At 43.1% G+C, this 20,139-nt stretch overlaps 1 protein-coding gene across 1 annotated transcript; it reads right to left on the bottom strand.

Annotated features, from left to right (window-relative positions):
• Positions 1 to 6,259: 6,259 nt before the first annotated feature.
• Positions 6,260 to 15,777, bottom strand: LOC141107912 (oocytes ribonuclease-like). The gene is made up of 3 exons (XM_073598970.1): positions 15,622 to 15,777; positions 15,451 to 15,506; positions 6,260 to 6,946 (listed from the first exon to the last, which is right to left on the bottom strand). The coding sequence occupies exons 1-3, from the start codon at positions 15,711 to 15,713 to the stop codon at positions 6,531 to 6,533; spliced, it is 564 nt and encodes a 187-aa protein (XP_073455071.1). The 5' UTR covers positions 15,714 to 15,777; the 3' UTR covers positions 6,260 to 6,530.
• Between the last annotated feature and the right edge of the window lie 4,362 nt (positions 15,778 to 20,139).

Here is a 20,139-nt window from a genome sequence, read left to right as displayed (position 1 = left end):
CCCTCCTTCATGACTGGATCTATATAACCTTATCCCTTCCATAGGACTACAAAAAAAAAAAGAAAAGAAAAGGGGGGGGATACCCCCCAATCTCTTCACATAGGCATATACCTAATACATTTACTTTGCATATTACATTTTGTTTTATATTTAAACTCGTCACTCCCCTGCCCCTCTTGATCTTAATCTAAATAAATATAATCTTTCCCCTTCAAAAAAATGAAAAAAAAAAAACCCCACAACCCCCCCCCCCCTCTATATATACATCCACTCCTCTAGGTAGTCCCTATGTGAGTCTATCTATGTCTTCTTGAGCGATTTCCAAGTTGGCCTTTTGCCGGGATTTCTTGCCATTGCTCAGGCCGTTGTAAAAGAGATCCTAGATGATTTATTCTCCAATCTATAAAGTCCACCAGGGGAGGATCCAAAATTTCCACGAACGACTCTAAATCATCTTTAGTGCGAAGGGTTGCTGTTTTACCATTCCTAGAGGCTGAAATGGGTACCCCCACCGGTATTTAACCTCTGCTGAACGTAGAGCTTCTAACGTTGATAGAAAATCCGGCGCGATATATCTGGGTACAAGGCTATATTTATACCATCAAGAACAATTTCGGGCTTACTGCGAGCCATCTTCATAATGCTCCCTTTACTGCACATTTATGGACTTTACAAATGACATCTCTTGGTGTCTCTACCGTCTGAGCATTATGGGATGGAGTCCGGTGGGCCCGATCTATCTCTATGGTTTCTGGTGCAAAGTCCCCCAAAATCTGACAAAATATTTTTTGGACTGTTGAGACCAATTCGGGCGTTTGAATTGATTCGGGCAATCCCTTTATGCGGGTGTTTTGTCTTCTGTCCCTATTCTCATAGTCATCCAACTGATCCCTATAAGAGTTTAGCACATCCTCATGATTTTTAAGAGCATCTTGAACATCCGCCACTACGTGTACCATGACCTCCTGGTCATTCTCCACTTTTTCTACTCTGTTTCCCAGAGCCCGGGTGTCCTCCCTTAAACCTTCCACAGCTTGCAGACATGACTGTTCCATGGCACTTATTAATTGTTGGATATCCGTCTTTGTAGGGAGGACCCTCAATAATTCCCTATTGTCCATATCAGTGTCTTCCATATGCTTATTCAGTCCCGGGGGCCACCTTTCTCCATTTTTTGGTTTTAAATTATTTGCCGGTAGGGTCTTATTGTCTGCCTGCAAACCAGGACCGGGACCTACATCGGACAATGTTTGTTTACCTTGTATGGCCATCTGACCCATGTTTGGAGCTAGGACATCTCTCCCTGTTATTGATATGGCCTCTACACAGTGTGGAGCCTCTAATGTCCCCCCATCAGCCGCCAAGTGACCCAAATTACCCTGTTCCTGTGTCCGTGGGTCTTGTTTGCTTAACGAGTTTAAGGAGTTAATGTCCTTATGCCCATTATTGCCATGGTCCACTGCTGGGGTTCCCCCATCGGGCCTTAGGTGGCCCTGCTCGGTGGCCCTCACCTCTTCTCCCGTCCTCCACGGACCCTGTCTGGCTCCTGGGATACCCTGTTCGGGGGCTTTCCTCCCCCTTCCTGCTGTAGGAGATCTCCTACCGTGCTCCATAAGACCGCGTCCTGCCGCCTGGGTGCCATGGTTCAGCGTTAAGGGCCCCCGCTTGGTTCGGTCCATGCCGCCACTAGTGTTTGCACTGCTGCACCTTCTTTCCTCCTGTCTCCCCGTTTGCCGCCCCGATCCTGAATCCGAAGCACGGGGGTACAGATAGTATCGGATTCCATCCGCCGAGCTCCGACCTCCTCCAGCTGGCTGTAGCGCGGCTTGTCTGCGCGTCGTCATAGTCAGCTGACCGTCTGATCAGCTGCTTCGTTCATGGTCTCTGCCATGGAATCCTGAGGGGGGTGGAGCGCTCACTCAGATACGTCCGCTCCTCACACCCATCAGCTGTCTTCCAAAACAATCATTATATCTTGGTGGCCTACTGTTAACAAACAGTGTTTAGGGAAATCATTTTTGTGACACATATTTAAACTTGCTCTTGTATGATTTTTTTTTTATATATTTAAACATTTGAAGCTATGCCAATAGAGTGTGTTCTCAGTGACTCTGTGCTATCATGCTGTTTCTTGCCTAACACCTGTTGTGATAATATACTGCAGTGGTCCCCAAACTTTTTGGCACCAGGGATCGCTTTCGTGGAAGCCAATTTTTACAGGGACTAGGGGAGGTACACAGAGTCAGTCCTCAGCCACCCTTTAACATCACAACTCCCCTTTACATCACAGTTCCCCCTTTAAAGCAGTTCCACAGTGTCCTCAGTTCTTCTTCACATCAAGCCTCCCTTTGCATTAGAGTGTCCCTTTACAGTGTAGTCCCCTTTACATTACAGTGTAAAGGTATTGCCTGCAGTGGCAACCCACTACAGATGGCCTGTGCGGGGGATGCAAGTGAAATGAAAAAGGCAGCATTAAGGGGGGGAGGTTGGTTGAGTTCCTGCACCTATTCTCTGAGATTATATATATATATATATATATATATATACAGTATATACAATTACACACACAGTATATAGTTGACTTGACAGCAATGGTTATCTCTCATACTGTTAGGTAGCCACTTCAAGAGATATAAGAGAAGTGTGTGGTTATTATGAAATTATTATGAATTATTATTATGAAATACATTGACTCTTTGCATAAGTGGCACATGGAAGAATGGGGAAATGGTGGTGGGTCAACTAGAGCTGTATAGTTACTGACAACTAGAGCTGTATAGTTACTGACAACTAGAGCTGTATAGTTACTGACAACTAGAGCTGTATAGTAGCCAAAGTTTTAGGCAGCTCCCAGCAGGCTCTTATCTACAGATAAAGAAAAAGAAAAAACTGCGCTAGAAAAATATATATAAAGCAGCAGCTATCAGTGAGATAAACACAACAAACAAATAGAAAATAGAAAAGCCGCGCTTAAAAATTAAATAAAAATCATGAGTATAATAAAATAATCTCTGTAAAAAATGATTATAATTGGTGATTATAAAATAGTTGAAGTCCAAATTAATAGTCCCAACTTTCCAAATAATAACACTCAGTGATTTGATAAAGCAGAATGTGTCCCCCAACTGATGAATGGCAAAATGTAAGCCAATCAAGCAGGTGGCTTTAACCCAGCCTGGGCCTTGATGTAAACCAGTCACAGTAGGGTATAGCGATATTCCACTTACGATGGATGTACGTTGAATCCACGAAAAAATATTTATCCCAAAAAAATATAAAATAACAACATAGTGTAATACTGACACATAAATTATTGTATTATATATGAATAGGAGTGACACTCACATTGTGAAAAAATAAAAAATTGCATATATTAAACACCCAGTGTTTGAAAAATTGATGACCACCAACGCCACACAAAGGGCCTCCTTACCAGATAGCAAATATTGAGTGCAAATCCTACAGATATGTAAACCATCAACCAGTGATAGGATCAGTAAGTGCACTAACACCACACGGAGAACCTGCTTATCAGATGATAAATCACAAGTGTTAATCTGTTAAGATTAACAATAAGATATCAATAAAGTGTTTTATTAAATAAAGGAAAAACACTTACAAATTAACTGTAATATGAGCGATACAAAGGGTAGATCGAAGCCGGGCGGCAACAAACAAAACTCCCGTCCTCCTCAATCAGCACATACCTCCCAGATGCGTTTTGTCATAGAATGACATTTTCAATGGGGAACGTTCCCCATTGAGGAGGACGGAAGTTTTGTTTGTTGCCGGCTGGCTTCGATCTACCCTTTGTATCGCTCATATTACAGTTCGTTTGTAAGTGTTTTTCCTTTATTTAATAAACCAGTATAAACGTTATCACGCTATTTGGCATTGTTCCATTCTTTTTGGGATTGGTCCTATTTACATCATGTGAGTCGTGGAGCCTTCGATTGAGGCTGCGGGGACGGATCATCCATAACCTCTATCCATTTAGCTGGATTTCCATCCGGTGGTTAAGACATTTGCCTTCTTGAGTCTGCCATCTGGTAAGCAGGCTCTTTGTGTGGTGTTGGTGCACTTACTGATCCCTTCACTGGTTGATGTTCCACATATCTGCAGGATTCACACTTGTGATTTATCATCTGATAAGCAGGTTCTCCGTGTGGTGTTAGTGCACTTACTGATCCCTTCACTGGTTGATGGTTTACATATCTGTAGGATTTGCACTCAATATTTGCTATCTGGTAAGGAGGCCCTTTGTGTGGCGTTGGTGGTCATCAATTTTTCAAACACTGGGTGTTTAATATATGCAATTTTTTATTTTTTCACAATGTGAGTGTCACTCCTATTCATATATAATACAATAATTTATTTGTCAGTATTATGCTATGTTGTTATTTTATATTTTTTTGGGATAAATATTTTTTCGTGAATTTAACGCACATCCATCGTAAGTGGAATATCGCTATACCCTACTGTGACTGGTTTTACATCAAGGCCCAGGCTGGGTTAAAGCCACCTGCTTGATTGGCTTACATTTTGGTAAGCATGCCATTCATCAGTTAGGGACACATTCTGCTTTATCAAATCACTGAGTGTTATTATTTGGAAAATTGGGACTGTTAATTTGGACTTCAACTAGTTTTATAATCACCAATTATAATAATTTTTCACAGAGATTATTTTATTATACTTATGATTTTTACTTAATTTTTAAGCACGGCTTTTCTATTTTCTTAACTACAGATACCAGCCATATTCCTGCTTCATTAAAGGACAAGTCCAGTCAAACAGGCGCTGTGTCACCTGCCAAAAGATTTGTAAAACAATGCACATCCCCCCCCCTATTGTGCTACAGGGGTGCTTATCATTAGAAGGGAAGCAATACATCCCAGAGCCTGCAGATTTACAGCATCTGTGCCACTGCCCAGCCTCTTTCTTGCTTTGTGGGCTCTTTGCAAGCTTCAAGACACTGATGACTGAGGACATAAGAATTAGTGGCAAGCTCAGGTACATTCTGTAGCTCTGCTTCCCTTCCCAAGACATTGGTAGGGCAAGAAGCTTTGATTAACGAGGCAAAATTTGCAAACATTTACCATAACAGGCATGCAAGCTCCGTTCACAGTTTTTAACTTAAAAGGTCAGTTTACTTTTCTGTAAAAAAAAATAAAATTCCCACTCTTCTTTCTGGAGGGCTTTTGGATGGATCAGAGCAATTCTGATTGGTGAAAGCGGTCACATGTTGATGCTGACCAATCAGAATCACTCTGACCCGTTCAAGAAGCCCTACAGAAAAAAGGGGGAAGAACAGCTGGGATTACGGATCCCTGGAACTCTACACCGGCTGCGTGGGAAATTTAACAACAAGGGCAGAAGATTTAATAGATGGAAAGATTAAAAAAATGACTGAAGTTCCGCTTTAACTGAGTTGCTTGAGCCTAGGATGGGTATCCAGAAACCTTATGAATGTGAGTAGACACCAGGGGCGGCCCATCCATTAAGGCCGCACGGGCGTCGCCCCCCGGTCCATCGCCGCCCCCCGTATCCATGTGTCTGGCCCCTTTCAGGACACAGGCGCATAGATTCCAATGCGGGGGGGGGGGCTTTTTTTTAAAGCACCGATTAGAGCCAGAGGCTCTAATAGGCTTCAATATAGGGTGGGCTTGGGTCGCAGAGAGTGCGCTCCGATTCCACCCAGGATATTCGCTGTTGTAACACTGATCCTCCTACCGGCCAATCAGGAAGCCAGTTTTGACACTGGTCACCCGATTGCCTGAAAGGACAGGCGATCCTATTGGATGCCTAGGAGGAGGAGGGGAGGAGCTGAAAGACGCCATGGAGGAGAGAACACAGAGCCGCTGCACCACACTGCCTGCCACCTGCTGCCAATGGGGTAAGTGCCAGACCGACCTGCAAACAGCGGGGGGTGGGTGTTGCTCGGGTTTGATTTGCCACCCCCCCCCCCATAAAAAAAAATCACCAACTGCCACTAGTATGCTTACTAAATTTTTTGGTATTCTTTCCATGTACATACAACTAAAAAGTACTCTCTCTTGCTGCTTTTTACCCCTCTTTTTCTGTTTGCCTCTTCTCACCCGGAGCACCATTGGGGCAAGTTATAGGCAGGGTAGATTAGCAGGGAGCGTATTGTTTTAGTGAATAAGCTGACACATAAACTCTCACACAAACTAAATAATATAAACTTTTTTTTTTTTGTTTTCCAAAGAAATGTAGCAGAATACATTTGAGCATACACTTATGAAGAAAGATTATTTATTTGATATGTTTTATACCAGCATGTAAGAGAAACAGTTTTCTTTTCAACATTTTCAGTCTTTTTTATATATTAAAAAATGAAAAAACACAGTGTTGATTAAATACCACTAAGAGAAAGCTAAAAAAAATGATATATAATGAATTTTGGGTACAGTGTTGTGTGATCGAGTACCGTAATTGTCATTCAACTTTTCACAGAACTGACTACTGAAAAAAAAACAAAAGAGTGTAACATGCTGGTATTGAGGTGGTTAACATTTTCCCACTCCTACAAAATGTACAGGAACCCTGCTCTCACATGTTACACATATCTTATTTTTTTTCTTTTCGGAGTTATATGGACAAGGGGGGGTTACATCAGATCTACGAATGCAATTGATGAGCTGGAATATTGTACTACTTAATACATTGCTATGGCCTGGCACCCTGCTACAGATGGCCTGCACGGTGGCTGCGGGTGAAACAATGAAAGTGTTCAGTTTCTTGCAGTGACCTCGTATGATGAATAAACTGTTGTTCATGACGTGACTACAGTCGATGCTCGGTGTGTCTACAATGTGCTTCTCCTGAAATACTTTCCAGCTTTGACATGAGGACAGATGGGAGAGACCCAGGACAATCCCAAATACCAGAAGAAGAGATTTTGCACACATTCTGGCCATTGTTTCTGAAAAGAGAAATACAATAAAAATGTATCACTGTTCACAAGATATCAAAAAAGACAATGAAGATAGATGAGGACATATTTTGTTTTTTGTTTTTTAGGGGGGTGGGTGGGGTGTGTATTTATGGTAGGTTAGTTTATTTCATTAAGGCTGTTTGTATTTTTTTTTTATTTGATCATTATTTGTTTACTGTCACTTTTCTTTGTGTTTACTTTCTGTGAAAAAAAAAAAAAAATAGGGGCATCCTTTTAAACCCCATGGTACCCTTAAAAAAAAAACCCCAAGCCACTTTAACTTCTCCTTCAGCATTGACTCCCAACGCATTTGGCCAGAATGATGATAAATTTCCAAGTCTCCAAATTTTCACCAAAGTTCCAGGTAAATGTAAATTCTTAAATTCGTGCATCCCTAAATTATATTAAAATTAGATATTTATGGATTAACAGCTATGGAGGCCATATAGATTAGTCATTAGAATGATTCTGCCCAACATATATACTACGGCAGGGTGGCCCGGCTGCACGAAATCACGTACCTGTACGTGATTTTGTTCACGAAGTCTGGGGTGTGCGCGCGTACCGCCGGCAACCTGCTCCCGCTGTGATTGATGTGCTGGGAACCCACCGATCGTTCGTAGAGAGGCAGAATGGCAGTCTACCTATGTAAACAAGGCAGATCTCTGTTCTGTGAGAGGGAAAGAGAGAGATCTTGTGTTTCTGCTAAGCAGAAACACAGATCTCTTTCTTTCCCCAGTCAAAGCACCCTCCCACAGTTAGAAAGCACCCCCTAGGGACACACTTAACCCTTTGATCGCCCCTGATGTTAACCCCTTCCCTGTCAGTGTCATTAGTACAATGACAGTGTATATTTTTTAGCACTGATCACTGCATTGGTGTCACTGATCCCCAAAAAGTGTCCGATCTCTCCGCCGCAATGCCATAGTCCAGCTAAAAATCACTGATCGCCGCCATTACTAGTTTGTAGATGCTATAACTTTTGCGCAAACCAATCAATATACGCTTATTGGGATTTTTTTTAGCATGTAGCAGAATACATGTTGACTTAGATTGCTGAAGAAATTTGATTTTTTACATTTTTTATTAGATATGTTTTATAGCAGAAATTACAAAATATTGTTTTTTTTTCAAAATTTTCAGTCTTTTTATGCTTATAGTGCAATAAATAAAAACTGCAGAGGTGATCAAATACCACCAAAATATCAAATACCACCAAAAGAAAGGTCTATTTGTGGGGAAAAAAGGACATTCATTTTATTTGGGTACAGCATTGCACGACCGTGCAATTGTCAATTAAAGTAACGCAGTGCCGTATCACAAAAAATGGCCTGGTCATTAGGGGGTAAATCCTTCCAGAGCTGAAGTGGTTAATGTAGATCTTGCATAGTGGTTTTCTCTAAATTTATGATGTTGTAGTAAAAATGAGCACTGGAAAACAATTTTGTCACTTTTTTTTAAATTTCCGACCAGAAAGCTGCAGAACTGGGAGCTATGGACACTGCAAAAAAAAAAAAAAAAAACAGCCCAACTAATTAACTTTAATATTATTCATGGACTCCACCAGACTTGTCATATTATTTTACTGTGGTATAGTAGTAAATTGCCGTAAATCCAATATATTAGTACAACAACTTCACTGGATATACCGGTAATGTCCAACTCCAGCCCAAATTGATTTTTTCTACTATGGTAGATCATATCTCTCCCATGAAATCAAATCAATGTTAATAGATTCTAGAAGTTACTAGAACAATGCTAGAAATCCAAAACATGAAGTGTAAAAATTCATTAAAAAGTCTGTGCAAAAGTCCCACACATAATATAACTGCAAATAGCTGTGTTCCGTTCCAATCTTGCAGCAAAGATGATGTGATTATCCCACTCCACCAACACAATTTTTTACAGCGTGATGTTATTAAAGGTTTATTACTGTATATGGTAGAACATAAGCAGAACAAGCAATTAATCATTTAAGGTCCATTTACATCAATACAGTCTATTGTGGTGTGTCAGAGCCGTATCTAGAACCTTTAAGGCCCCTGTGCAAGAAACCATGAAGGGCCCCCCTGACCGCCTGTTAACTCCGAGCCCGGGGCCCTCCTTACTGATCCAGGGGCCCTTTACTCCCATCACAGGGCCCTTTATTACAGTCCTGCAGTGGGGCCCTTTCACATGTTTCGTAGCGGGCCCCCTTCCTCCTGCTGTCTTGAGTAGGGTTGCCTTTTGTTGCACCCTTTTTGTCAAGCCAAACCCAAACACTTAGTAGTGCACGGCAAATATTTGTTTTGTTTTGTACTTTACATATATTTTGTTAAATAACATTTCTAATTATGGATTTAAACTTAAGAGTCCCCCCACATCAGAGTCCCCAAAGTTCCCCTTTACATTTGAATCCACAGAGTCTTCCGCCACCTCTGCAGTGAGAAATGAGCAATCAAACACAGCTGATCGCTCAGTTCTCCCCTCATCATGTCCTCCATGATTCCTTCCTCGTTGGGTGCCATGCAAGGGTCACATGAGAGGCCTAACCTAAGGTGGGTTCTTCTGGGATACTCTAGGCACCTTGTGCAGGGTCATGTCACTCCACATTGGGTACCTTTACTTTGTGCCATTTTTATCAATGCCCTGGGACAAGGCTGAGGCTGCCCGGGGGGGGGGAGTATTCAACTTTAAGGTGGGCCTCTATTCTAATAGGGCGTACACACGGTCGGACTTTGTTCGGACATTCCGACAACAAAATCCTAGGATTTTTTCCGACGGATGTTGGCTCAAACTTGTCTTACATACACATGGTCACACAAAGTTGTCGAAAAATCCGATCATTCTGAACGCGGTGACGTAAAACACGTACATCGGGACTATAAACGGGGCAGTGGCCAATAGCTTTCATCTCTTTATTTATTCTGAGCATTGAGCATGCGTGGCACTTTGTCCGTCGGATTTGTGTACACACGATCGGAATTTCCGACAACGGATTTTGTTGTCGGAAAATTTTATCTCCTGCTCTCCAACTTTGTGTGTCGGAAAATCCGATGGAAAATGTCCGATGGAGCCCACACACGGTCGGAATTTCCGACAACACGCTCCGATCGGACATTTTCCATCGGAAAATCCGACCGTGTGTACGGGGCATAAGAGATGAACGTACATCTGAACCTGTTGCAGGGTTCCCCCCCGACCCCCGCATCAACTACAACAAATCTCTGTACCACTGTCTACTGTCCCTCTTATATAACACAGGACCAGTGGGCCGGACCTAGATAAGAACCCCCCCCCCAGAAACCAAAGAACCAGGAAAGGCGTTAACTTCTACCCTCCTGGCCAGGACAGTGCCTAACTGGCTATTCTGCCCTGCTTACGCATAGGAAAAGTGCACCCAAAAAAGCTTTGGCTGTACTTCTCTCTTAACCAATTGCCAACCGGCCCATAGCCAAATGACGGCTGCAGGGCGGTTGGATAACTCTGGAAGCACGTACTATGACGTGATCCCAGAAAACCGCACCTGCACGCCCCCTGTGGCGTGCACACGGGAACATCCGTGACCGCCGGGTCCAGAGGACCCAGTACATCACGGATCACGGTAAACGGCCGTTGATCGTGGCTGGTTACCATGTGATCGCTCCGTCAAATGACGGAGCGATCACATGTAAACAAACCGGCGTCATGTCATGATGCCGGTTGCTTTCTCCCCTCTGTGTACCGATCGGTACGGAGGGGGAAGGGATCGGATGGCAGCAGCGCTGTGGGCTGGATGTGTAGTGCCCACAGCGCTGCTCAGTGACAATTGCTGTCACATCCATGGATCCATGCATCCATGCTCAGCCATCCCTCCATACTGAGCAATGCACTGCACTACTTTGCTATGCCCTGCAATACTCTGCAATACCCTGCAATACTCTGCAATACTCTTCAATACCCTGCATACTCTGCAATAACCCGCAATACCCCACAATACTCTGCAATACTCTGCAATACCCTGCAATACTCTGCAATACCCCACAATACTCTGCAATACCCCGCAATACTCTGCAATACCCCGCAATACCCCGCAATACTCTGCAATACCCTGCAATACTCTGCAATACCCCACAATACTCTGCAATACTCTGCAATACCCTGCAATACTCTGCAATACCCCGCACTACTCTGTAATACCCCGCACTACTTTGCAATACCCCGCAATACCCCACAATACTCTGCAATACCCCGCAATACCCTGCAATACCCCGCAATACCCTGCAATACCCCGCAATACCCCGCAATACTCTAAAATACTCTGCAATACCCTGCAATACCCTGCAATACCCGCAATACTCTGCAATACCCTGCAATACTCTGCAATACCCCGCACTACTCTGTAATACCCTGCACTACTCTGCAATACCCCGCAATACTCTGCAATACTCTGCAATACCCCGCAATACTCTGCAATACCCTGCAATACTCTGCAATACCCTGCAATACCCGGCGATACTCTGCAATACCCTGCGATACTCTGCAATACCCTGCAATACCCCACAATACCCTGCAATGCCCCGCAATACTCTGCCATACCCAGCCATACTCTGCAAAACCCAGCCATACTCTGCAAAACCCAGCCATACTCTGCCATGCCCAGCCATACTCTGCCATACACAGCCATACTCTGCCATACCCAGCCATACTCTGCAATACCCAGCCATACTCTGCAATACTCTGTGATACCCAGCCATACTTTGCCTTACCCAGCCATACCCAGCCATGCTCAGCCATACTCGGCTGTACTCGGCCTCTGTATGTGGCCAGGCTGTGGAAGTCTCACACATGTGGTATCGCCGTACTCAGTAGGAGTAGGAGAATCTATTCTCCGTCATACAACGTCCTTGTCTTTGTGCGGGGATATCTGAATGATGGGTGCAGCTACAGGCATCATTCATATATCAGCTTTTTCAGCCGGCAATTCCCTACCGACTTCTACCGACTCACCGCTGCAATCGGAACCAGGGTTGTTTTTATTTCAGGCTTCCCAGCCTAGAGGTGAGATATGGGGTCTTATTGACCCCATATCTCACTGTAAAGAGAACCTGTCATGCCATATTCCTATTACAAGTAAAATGAACAATAAAAAAAAAAAACATTTTTTTTCCCCGTGTCCCCGTGTGCTCGCATGCAGAAGCGAACGCATACGTAAGTCCCGCCCACATATGAAAATGGTGTTCAAACCACACATGTGAGGTATCGCTGCGATCGGTAGAGCGAGAGCAATAATTCTGGCCCTAGACCTCCTCTGTAACTCAAAACATGTAACCAGTAGAAAATTTTAAATAGTCGCCTATGGGGATTTTTAAGTAGCAAAGTTTGGCGCCACTCCACGAGCGTGTGCAATTTTGCAGGGTGACATGTTAGGTATCTATTTACTCTGCATAACTTCATCTTTCACATTATGCAAAAACATTGGGCTAACTTTACTGTTTTTTTTTTTTTTTTTAAAGCACAAAACTGTTTTTCTTCCAAAAAAAAACCCGTTCGAAAAATTGCTGCGCAATTACCATGCGAGATAAAAAGTTGCAATGACCGCTATTGTATTCTCTAGGGTCTTTGCTAAAAAAACATATATAATGTTTTGGGGTTCTATGTAATTTTCTAGTAAATAAATGATGATTTTTACATGTAGGAGAGAAATGTCAGAATTGGCCTGGGCACTCCAGAACGCCTGAAGGTGCTCCCCTGCATGTTGGGCCTCTGTATGTGGACACACTGTGTAAAAATCTCACACATGTGGTATTGCCGTACTCGGGAGTAATAGCAGAATGTGTTTTGGGGTGTAATTTGTGGTATGCATATGCTGTGTGTGAGAAATAACCTGCTAATATGACAATTTTGTGAAAAAAAAAAGAAAAAAAAAATCTTGATTTTGCAAAGAATTGTGGGGAAAAACGACAACTTCAAAAAACTCACCATGCATCTTTCTAAATACCTTGGAATGTCTTCTTTCCAAAAAGGGGTCATTTGGGGGGTATTTGTACTTTCCTGGCATGTTAGGATCTCAAGAAATTAGATAGGCCGTCAGTACTTCAGGTGTGATCAATTTTCAGATATTGGCACCATAGCTTTTGGACTCTATAACTTTCACAAAGACCAAATAATATAAACCGATTTGGGTTGTTTTTACCAAAGATATGTAGCAGTATAAATTTTGGCCAAAATATATGAAGAAAAATTACTAATTTGCTACATTTTATAACAGAAACGAAGAAAAATGCATTTTTTTACAGAATTTCCTGTCTTTTTTCTTTTATAGCGCAAAAAATAAAGAACCCAACGGTGATTAAATACCATCAAAAGAAAGCTCTACATGTGTGAAAAAAGGACAAAAATTTCATACAGGTACAGTGTTGCATGACTGAGTAATTGTCATTCAAAATTTGAGAGCACCGAAAGCTGAAAATTGGTCTGGTTATTAAGGGGGTTTAAGTGCCCAGTGGTCAAGTGGTTAAAGCAAATTAGAGGTCATGGTACTATCAGACCCATGGATTGATTTACAATGTATCGGTTAACACTTGTGAGATAATGCCCTTGCTCGTTTGGCTGTACTTTTCCTGTTGATCACAGGAGTGCAGTTCGTTCTGCACTCCTGTGACCCATTTTCAGCAGACAGAGGGCTGAAGCCTGCTGTTAGCTGACCTCAGAGAGCCGGTCCAGGCTCTGGAAAGAACACTACCATATGGCTGAGATCCGCTCACATGCCTGGACCAGCATGCAGCTCAACCTCTCACCCAGCTTCCGCCCTCTCCACAGCCCAGCGCTCCAGTAAACGATGGAGGGGCAGAGCAGACAGCGGTGCCTGACAGTCACCAGCTCTCTGCTGACAGAGCTCTGATAACCGAGTGATCAGCAGTGTTTGATCGCTCAGCTCTCAGCCTTAGAGCCGATGGGGGGATAGATGCAGCATTGGACCGATACTACATCCACCTAATTCTAAAGTTTAATTCTAAAATTAAAAAAAAAAATCCCATACTTCTCTTTTAAATGTATTTGTTGAACATGATTAGTATAAATTCATGAAATTGACTTGGTATTGAGGTGGTTCTCAGGTCAGATATTTTTTTATCTTAATGCATTGTATGTACTAAGATAAAAACCTACTGTGTGCAGCAGCCCGCCTAATACTTACCTAAGCCCCATCTCGATCCAATGATGTTGCACAAGAGTCTTGGTTGGCCGGGACTCTCTCTCCTCAAAGTCAGTGAGCCAATGGGGAGAGAGAGGGGGCAGGCCGAGTCTGAATGGACACACAGAGCAGCCAGTCGGCTCGGGTGCCCCCATAGCAAGCTGCTTGTTGTGGGGGCACTCTGCAGGAGGGAGGGGCCAGGAGCACCCGCGAGGGCCCCCCCGAGAAGAGGAGGATCTGGGCTGCTCTGTGCAAAACCACTACACGGGGAGGTGGGAATACCATGTTTGTCATTTTTTAAGAAAAAAAAAAAACAAGCCTTTAGTATCACTTTAATCTCTTATACAACAGCACTCAGACTGGGAAAGAACTGGGAGCTAGTCAGGTGATTTGCATGCTTATAAGGAACATCGAACAAGTGCCCTCAACCACCTGTCAATGCTATTCTACTGTCCAGTGAGCAATAGCTTCCATATACCGTATATACTCGAGTATAAGTCGTTCCGAGTATAAGTCGAGGTCCTATTTTACCACAAAAAAAATGGGAAAAACTTATTGACCCGAGTATAAGACGAGGGTGAGAAATGCACAGCTACTGTAAGTGGAAAAGAGGGTCAACAATGCCCATTTGCAGCATCACTGTGCCCATTTGCATGCCTCACTGGGCCCATTTGCAGCCATAGGTCCCCTGAACTTCAAACTCAGTAGTTAAGGGTTCCTAGATGCCCCCTAGCTGCAGCCAAAATTTGGGGTCTCTGAACCCAAAGGGTCCCGAAATTACATTGCTGCAGATAGACACAGTTGACCGAATTTGGGGCCCGTATCTCGGGGCCACTTAGTGCTAGGAACTCCAAATTTGGTGTGCAAACCCAGTGGAACTAGCACCATAAAATTCCCAAAGTTGGGGTTTCTAGCACCAAGTGGCCCCGAGATACAGGGCCCCAAAAATCAGTTCAGAAAATGTCAAGCACTTTTCTGCAGCAGAGAATGACATTTTCCGAACCGGTTTTGGGGCCCCGTATCTCAGGGCCACTTGGTGCTAGGAACCCCAGCTTTGGATATGTTGTGATACCAGTTCCACTGGGTTTGCATACCAAATTTGGGGTTCCTAGCACCAAGTGGCCCTGAGATACGGGGCCCCAAAATCGGTTCGGAAAATGAAATTTTTTGCTGCAGAAAAGTGCTTGACTGGAGTATAAGTCGAGGGGGGCACTTTCAGCACAAAAAAATGTGCTGAAAAATTTGACTTATACTCGAGTATATACGGTATGTAGATGTTTGCCTGGAGTTCAGATTTAAAATATAAGAAAGAATCCTTAAAAATGAAGAAGTTACTCACCACCCTTGTATCGTATCTTGTATCCTGTTAGGTAGTAGGAGAGGCACAATGAAGACCTATAAAATGATAATAAGCTATGAGTGACTGACACCAACTGGAATTATAACATGAAACACAAAGACATGGCAATATTACAATACATTATAGTGTGTCCCTCTCCAGTCCCCGTACCTGATATGTAGACGGACTTTACTATGCCGAGGAATCTTCACAAACTGGCTTTTGAGTTTCAGATCAACAAGGAAGTAAAAAATACTGACCATAAACCAACTGCTCCGTGTGCACACATCCTGTATATCTGATCTTTTCTGTTAAGCCTAAAGCTGAAATTTAATTTGCCTTTCTTGATTTCCTTCTTTCACCCCTCATCAACATGCTAATGGCATTTTAACATTATCACTTGGACTCTATGCTTCTCTATGCAATGCAGGAATATCATGGTTGGTAGTTTCCTAGCCATGTTACTACATTACAGTACGTGGCCTTGGCACTCTATTTTGGGGCCTTCAACAAGTAGGGGGTGGGCTCATGGAAGAAATGATGCAAATACCAAAATGTCTTGATAGGTAGATGTCTATCTGAAGAAATGGGCATTCCTAGGCAGGCTGTATTTGCATGCAGACTGTCCTAGGTAATGCCCACATGTGATGATGAGCCTTCATGACTGAAAGAATTGAAATCCAATGAATGAAAAGGGCAGGTCAGGGACAGTAGGCTGGGGAGGAAAGTACTGGATGATGCTGGATGTCCTCCAGCCAGGAAATGAGACGGGCTGTATCTGACTTGCTGCAACTTCTAATGCACACTGTGAGACACTTACAATGTGCAGTAAAATTAGAGTAAGCAATTTGTGTACAGGAGAGGAGCCTATACATCTGTGCAAAACTAAATGTAAGGCCAGGGTTCAGCTTCAACGTAGAGCATTGTGAGTGTTCAAGGATCTGATATTTAAGGTGCCCAAACATTTCCTCTTCTTTGCCTCCTGAAAAAAAAACTGATCTTGATGCCATCACATGAAAATCACATTTCCCTGATGTACAGTTGTGTTCAAAATCATAGCAGTCCAGCATCACTAACCAGATCAATCACAGTTTTTGGTATAAATTAGATTTCTACATGGCAAATAATTTACTAGTAAGTGTAGTAGAGTAATAGAAAATCAACAGACCCAACAGTCATGACATGCATGCTGCTCATTCTTTGTAATTGAATCATTAATTTGAAAGGGGCATGTTCAAAATAATAACAGTGTGGAGTCCAATTATGAGGTCACTCAGTCTATGAAAACACAGGAGGCCCTTATTTAAAGCGGAGTTCCACCCAAAAGTGAAACTTCCGCTCATTTGTGTCCCCCCCGTGCCACATTTGGCACCTTACAGGGGGGAGCGGATACCTGTCTTTCAGGTAACCTGTCCCTACTTAATTGTGGCGGCAGCACCCAACATCTGATGGAAACATCGGCTTCGGTGCCGACATCGCTGGACTCCAGGACAGGTAAGTGTCCTATTATTAAAGTCAGCAGCTGCAGTATGTGTAGCTGCTGGCTTTTCATTTTTGCAGCGGTGGGGGGACCTCCTCTTTAAGGAGGAAGGCAGCAAATGTTGTACATGCTGGGTATAGTGCATTTGGGTCCTTTCACATGGGTTTTCCGCCCGGTGGACTTAGTTTTTCTCTGCTATGGGGAGATCGATTGAAAATGAAGCGCCTATCCGTTTTCATTCAAACCAATCCGCCAGATGGATGGAAAATGGAGTCTCCATCCGTCTGGATTTCACGGACAGGACCGGATAGCGGTGGGTGTCAGTGGACATGTCACTGCTGACATCCGCCGCTCCACAGAACTTTATGGAGCATCCGATCGGGTCCGCCTGAAAAACTGACAGGTGGACCTGATCGGAAAGCCTGTGTAAGCCGCGTACACACGACCAGTTTTGCCGTCGGAATAAACTCCGAAGGTTTCTCCGACGGAACTCCAACGGAATTCCATTCAAGCGGTCTTGCCTACACACGGTCAAACCAAAGTCCGACCAAAGTCCAACCATCAAGAACGCGGTGACGTACAACACGTACGATTGGACTAGTAAGAGGAAGTACAATAGCCAGTAGCTAATAGCTTCCGTCTCGTACTTGCTTCAGAGCATGCGTCATTTTTGGTCCGTCGGAACAGCATACAGACGATCGGTTTTCCCGATAGGAATTGGTTCAGTCGGAAATATTTAGAACATGTTCAATTTCTAGGTCCGTCAGAATTTTCAAAAAAAAAGTCTGATGAGACATACACACGATCGGAATATTTGATGAAAAACTTCCATCTGAATTTTTCTTTCGGACATTCCGCTCGTGTGTAAGCTGCTTTACTTTGAGTAAATTGGATTGTTCCAGACATTGTTTAGAAGAACAGCGTACTTTGATTAAAAAGTTGATTGGAGATGGGAAAATATATAAAGAAGCACAGAAACTGATAGGAGCTCAAAATGATCTCAAATGCTTTAAATGGCAAATAAAACCTGAAAGACATGGACGAAAATGGAAAACTAGCTTTAGAATGGATCAAAGAATAGCCAAAATGGCCAAAGACTCAGCCAATAATCAGCTCCAGTGTGATAAACGAAGGTCTACCTGTGAGTACTGTAACAATTAGAAGATCCCTATATGAAGCCAAGCTATCAGCAAGAAGCCCCCGCAAAGTCCCATTGTTGAAAAAAACAACGTGCTGAGGAGTTTACAATATGCCAAAGAATATGGCCTAAAGAGCCTAAAGAGAAATGGCAAAACATTTTGTGGACTGATGAAAGCAAGATTGTTCTTTTTGGGTCTAGGGGCCCCAGACAGTTTGTCAGATGACCACCAAACATTGAATTGAAGCCGCAGTACACTGTGAAGCCAGTGAAGCATAGTGGCACAAGCACCATGATATGGGGATGTTTCTCATACTATGGTGTTGGATCTATTTATCGCATACCAGGGATCATGGATCAGTTCGAATACATCAAAATACTTGAAGAGGTTATGTTGCCTTGTGCTGAAGAGGAAATGCCCTTGAAATGGGTGTTTCAACAAGACAACGATCCCAAACACACCAGTAATTGAGCAGCATCTTGGTTCCAGACCAACAAGATTGATGTTATGGAGTGGATAGCCCAATCCTGGACCTTAATCCAATAGAAAACTTGTGGGGTGACAAAAAGTGCTGTTTCTGAGGTAAAACCAAGAAATGTAGAGGAATTGTGAAATGTAGTACAATCGTCCTAACAATGGTATGTGTTTTCTAGAAGCTTTAAATTGAAGCCAGTTGCAGTTATTTCAATCATAGCTCATCCCCTCTATTGATTGGAGGACCCCAGCTTTGAGGCAGCAGTGGATGCATCAGACCTCTGCAGAAAGACCACTGCTTCCACACAGAGCACCTGCAGGATGTGGAGGAGGAATTAAGGAGGTGGACCATTTATTCATCCACTCGACCATCATTCATAGACCCCTTTTCATTCATGGAATGTTTAGTACATCTTCAATGAATGGAGGAGGGGGGTGGAAAGAGTGAGCATAGTTGATACTCCTGATGAGAACATATGACAGATCCCATCAACCTCCAAAAGATAATTGCTGCGAGAGATCAGAGGACTGAAGATTTTAACTAAATCTGCAACCAGCATTACAAGGGACACTTTGGATTGATTGTAAGTAATGTCCCATGTGCTGAATTATTCCTTTTAAGTTGTTTGTATTACTACTGGTGTGTTATTGAGTTGCCAGGTACAGATGGTTCACCACTGGAAGCGGCAGGAGGACCCAACAATCCAGCAGCTCCTTAGGGAGTCAGTGCTACAGACATACTATATGATCTTATGGGAAGATTTTTGTTTAATAATTTAGCAAGAGTCTTTAATTATATGCTTCCTATTTCTAGGGTTAAATATATAACCTGATGCAGTACGTGCTATCTATTTTAATGATTTATGGCCATATAAAGTTCCTTTTTTACCAAGGCGTGTAATGCTTTCAAAATGAGAGTCCACTGTTATGCATAGTTTATAATCATAAATGTCAAAAGTATATACACATAACCCAATGCAGACACACAGGAGTTACTCATCTTGACTTGTTTTTTTAAGATGCAGATGTATTATATGTTCTTATGATGCATTATAGTTGCTCTGATTTGCCTGCCCTTAACCCGAGAGAAAGCAGCAACGTACAGGTATGTTACGGTGCCTGTATGAGCCACCCTGCTGCAGTATATGTACTGTGACGGGTCAGCAAGTGGTTATATTTTCTTATGATGCATTATAGTTGCTCTGATTTTGGTAAAAGAACAGCAACAGGGCGCCAGGATAAGTGTATGAAAAAACACAGCCACTATTTTATTATAATGGAACACTGGGGGTTATTTACTAAAGGCAAATTCACTTTGCACTACAAGTGCACTTGAAAGTGCACTGCAAGTGCAGTAGCCGTAGATCTGAGGGGAAGATCTGAAATGAGGGGAAGCTCTGCTGATTTTATCATCCAGTCATGTGCAAGCTAAAATGCTGTTTTTTATTTTCCATGCATGTCCCCCTCAGATCTACAGCGACTGCACTTCCAAGTGCACTTATGCCCCGTACACACGGTCGGATTTTCCGACGGAAAAAGTGTGATAGGACCTTGTTGTCGGAAATTCCGACCATGTGTAGGCTCCATCACACATTT

The sequence above is a fragment of the Aquarana catesbeiana genome, linkage group LG09, assembly GCF_042186555.1.
Source record: "Aquarana catesbeiana isolate 2022-GZ linkage group LG09, ASM4218655v1, whole genome shotgun sequence".
NCBI classification, from domain to species: domain Eukaryota; kingdom Metazoa; phylum Chordata; class Amphibia; order Anura; family Ranidae; genus Aquarana; species Aquarana catesbeiana.
The sequence above is the reverse complement of the archived record's forward strand: the minus strand, read 5'-3'. Positions and strand labels throughout refer to the sequence as shown.

Excerpts from the sequence above, each read along its gene's own strand:
- LOC141107912 (XM_073598970.1), bottom strand. The coding sequence starts at position 15,713 with ATGGTCAGTATTTTTTACTTCCTTGTTGATCTGAAACTCAAAAGCCAG. Across the intron at positions 15,507-15,621 it reads AAAGTCCGTCTACATATCAG|GTCTTCATTGTGCCTCTCCT; the intron begins GTACGGGGACTG and ends ATCATTTTATAG. Across the intron at positions 6,947-15,450 it reads CAAGATACGATACAAGGGTG|AAACAATGGCCAGAATGTGT; the intron begins GTGAGTAACTTC and ends TTCTCTTTTCAG.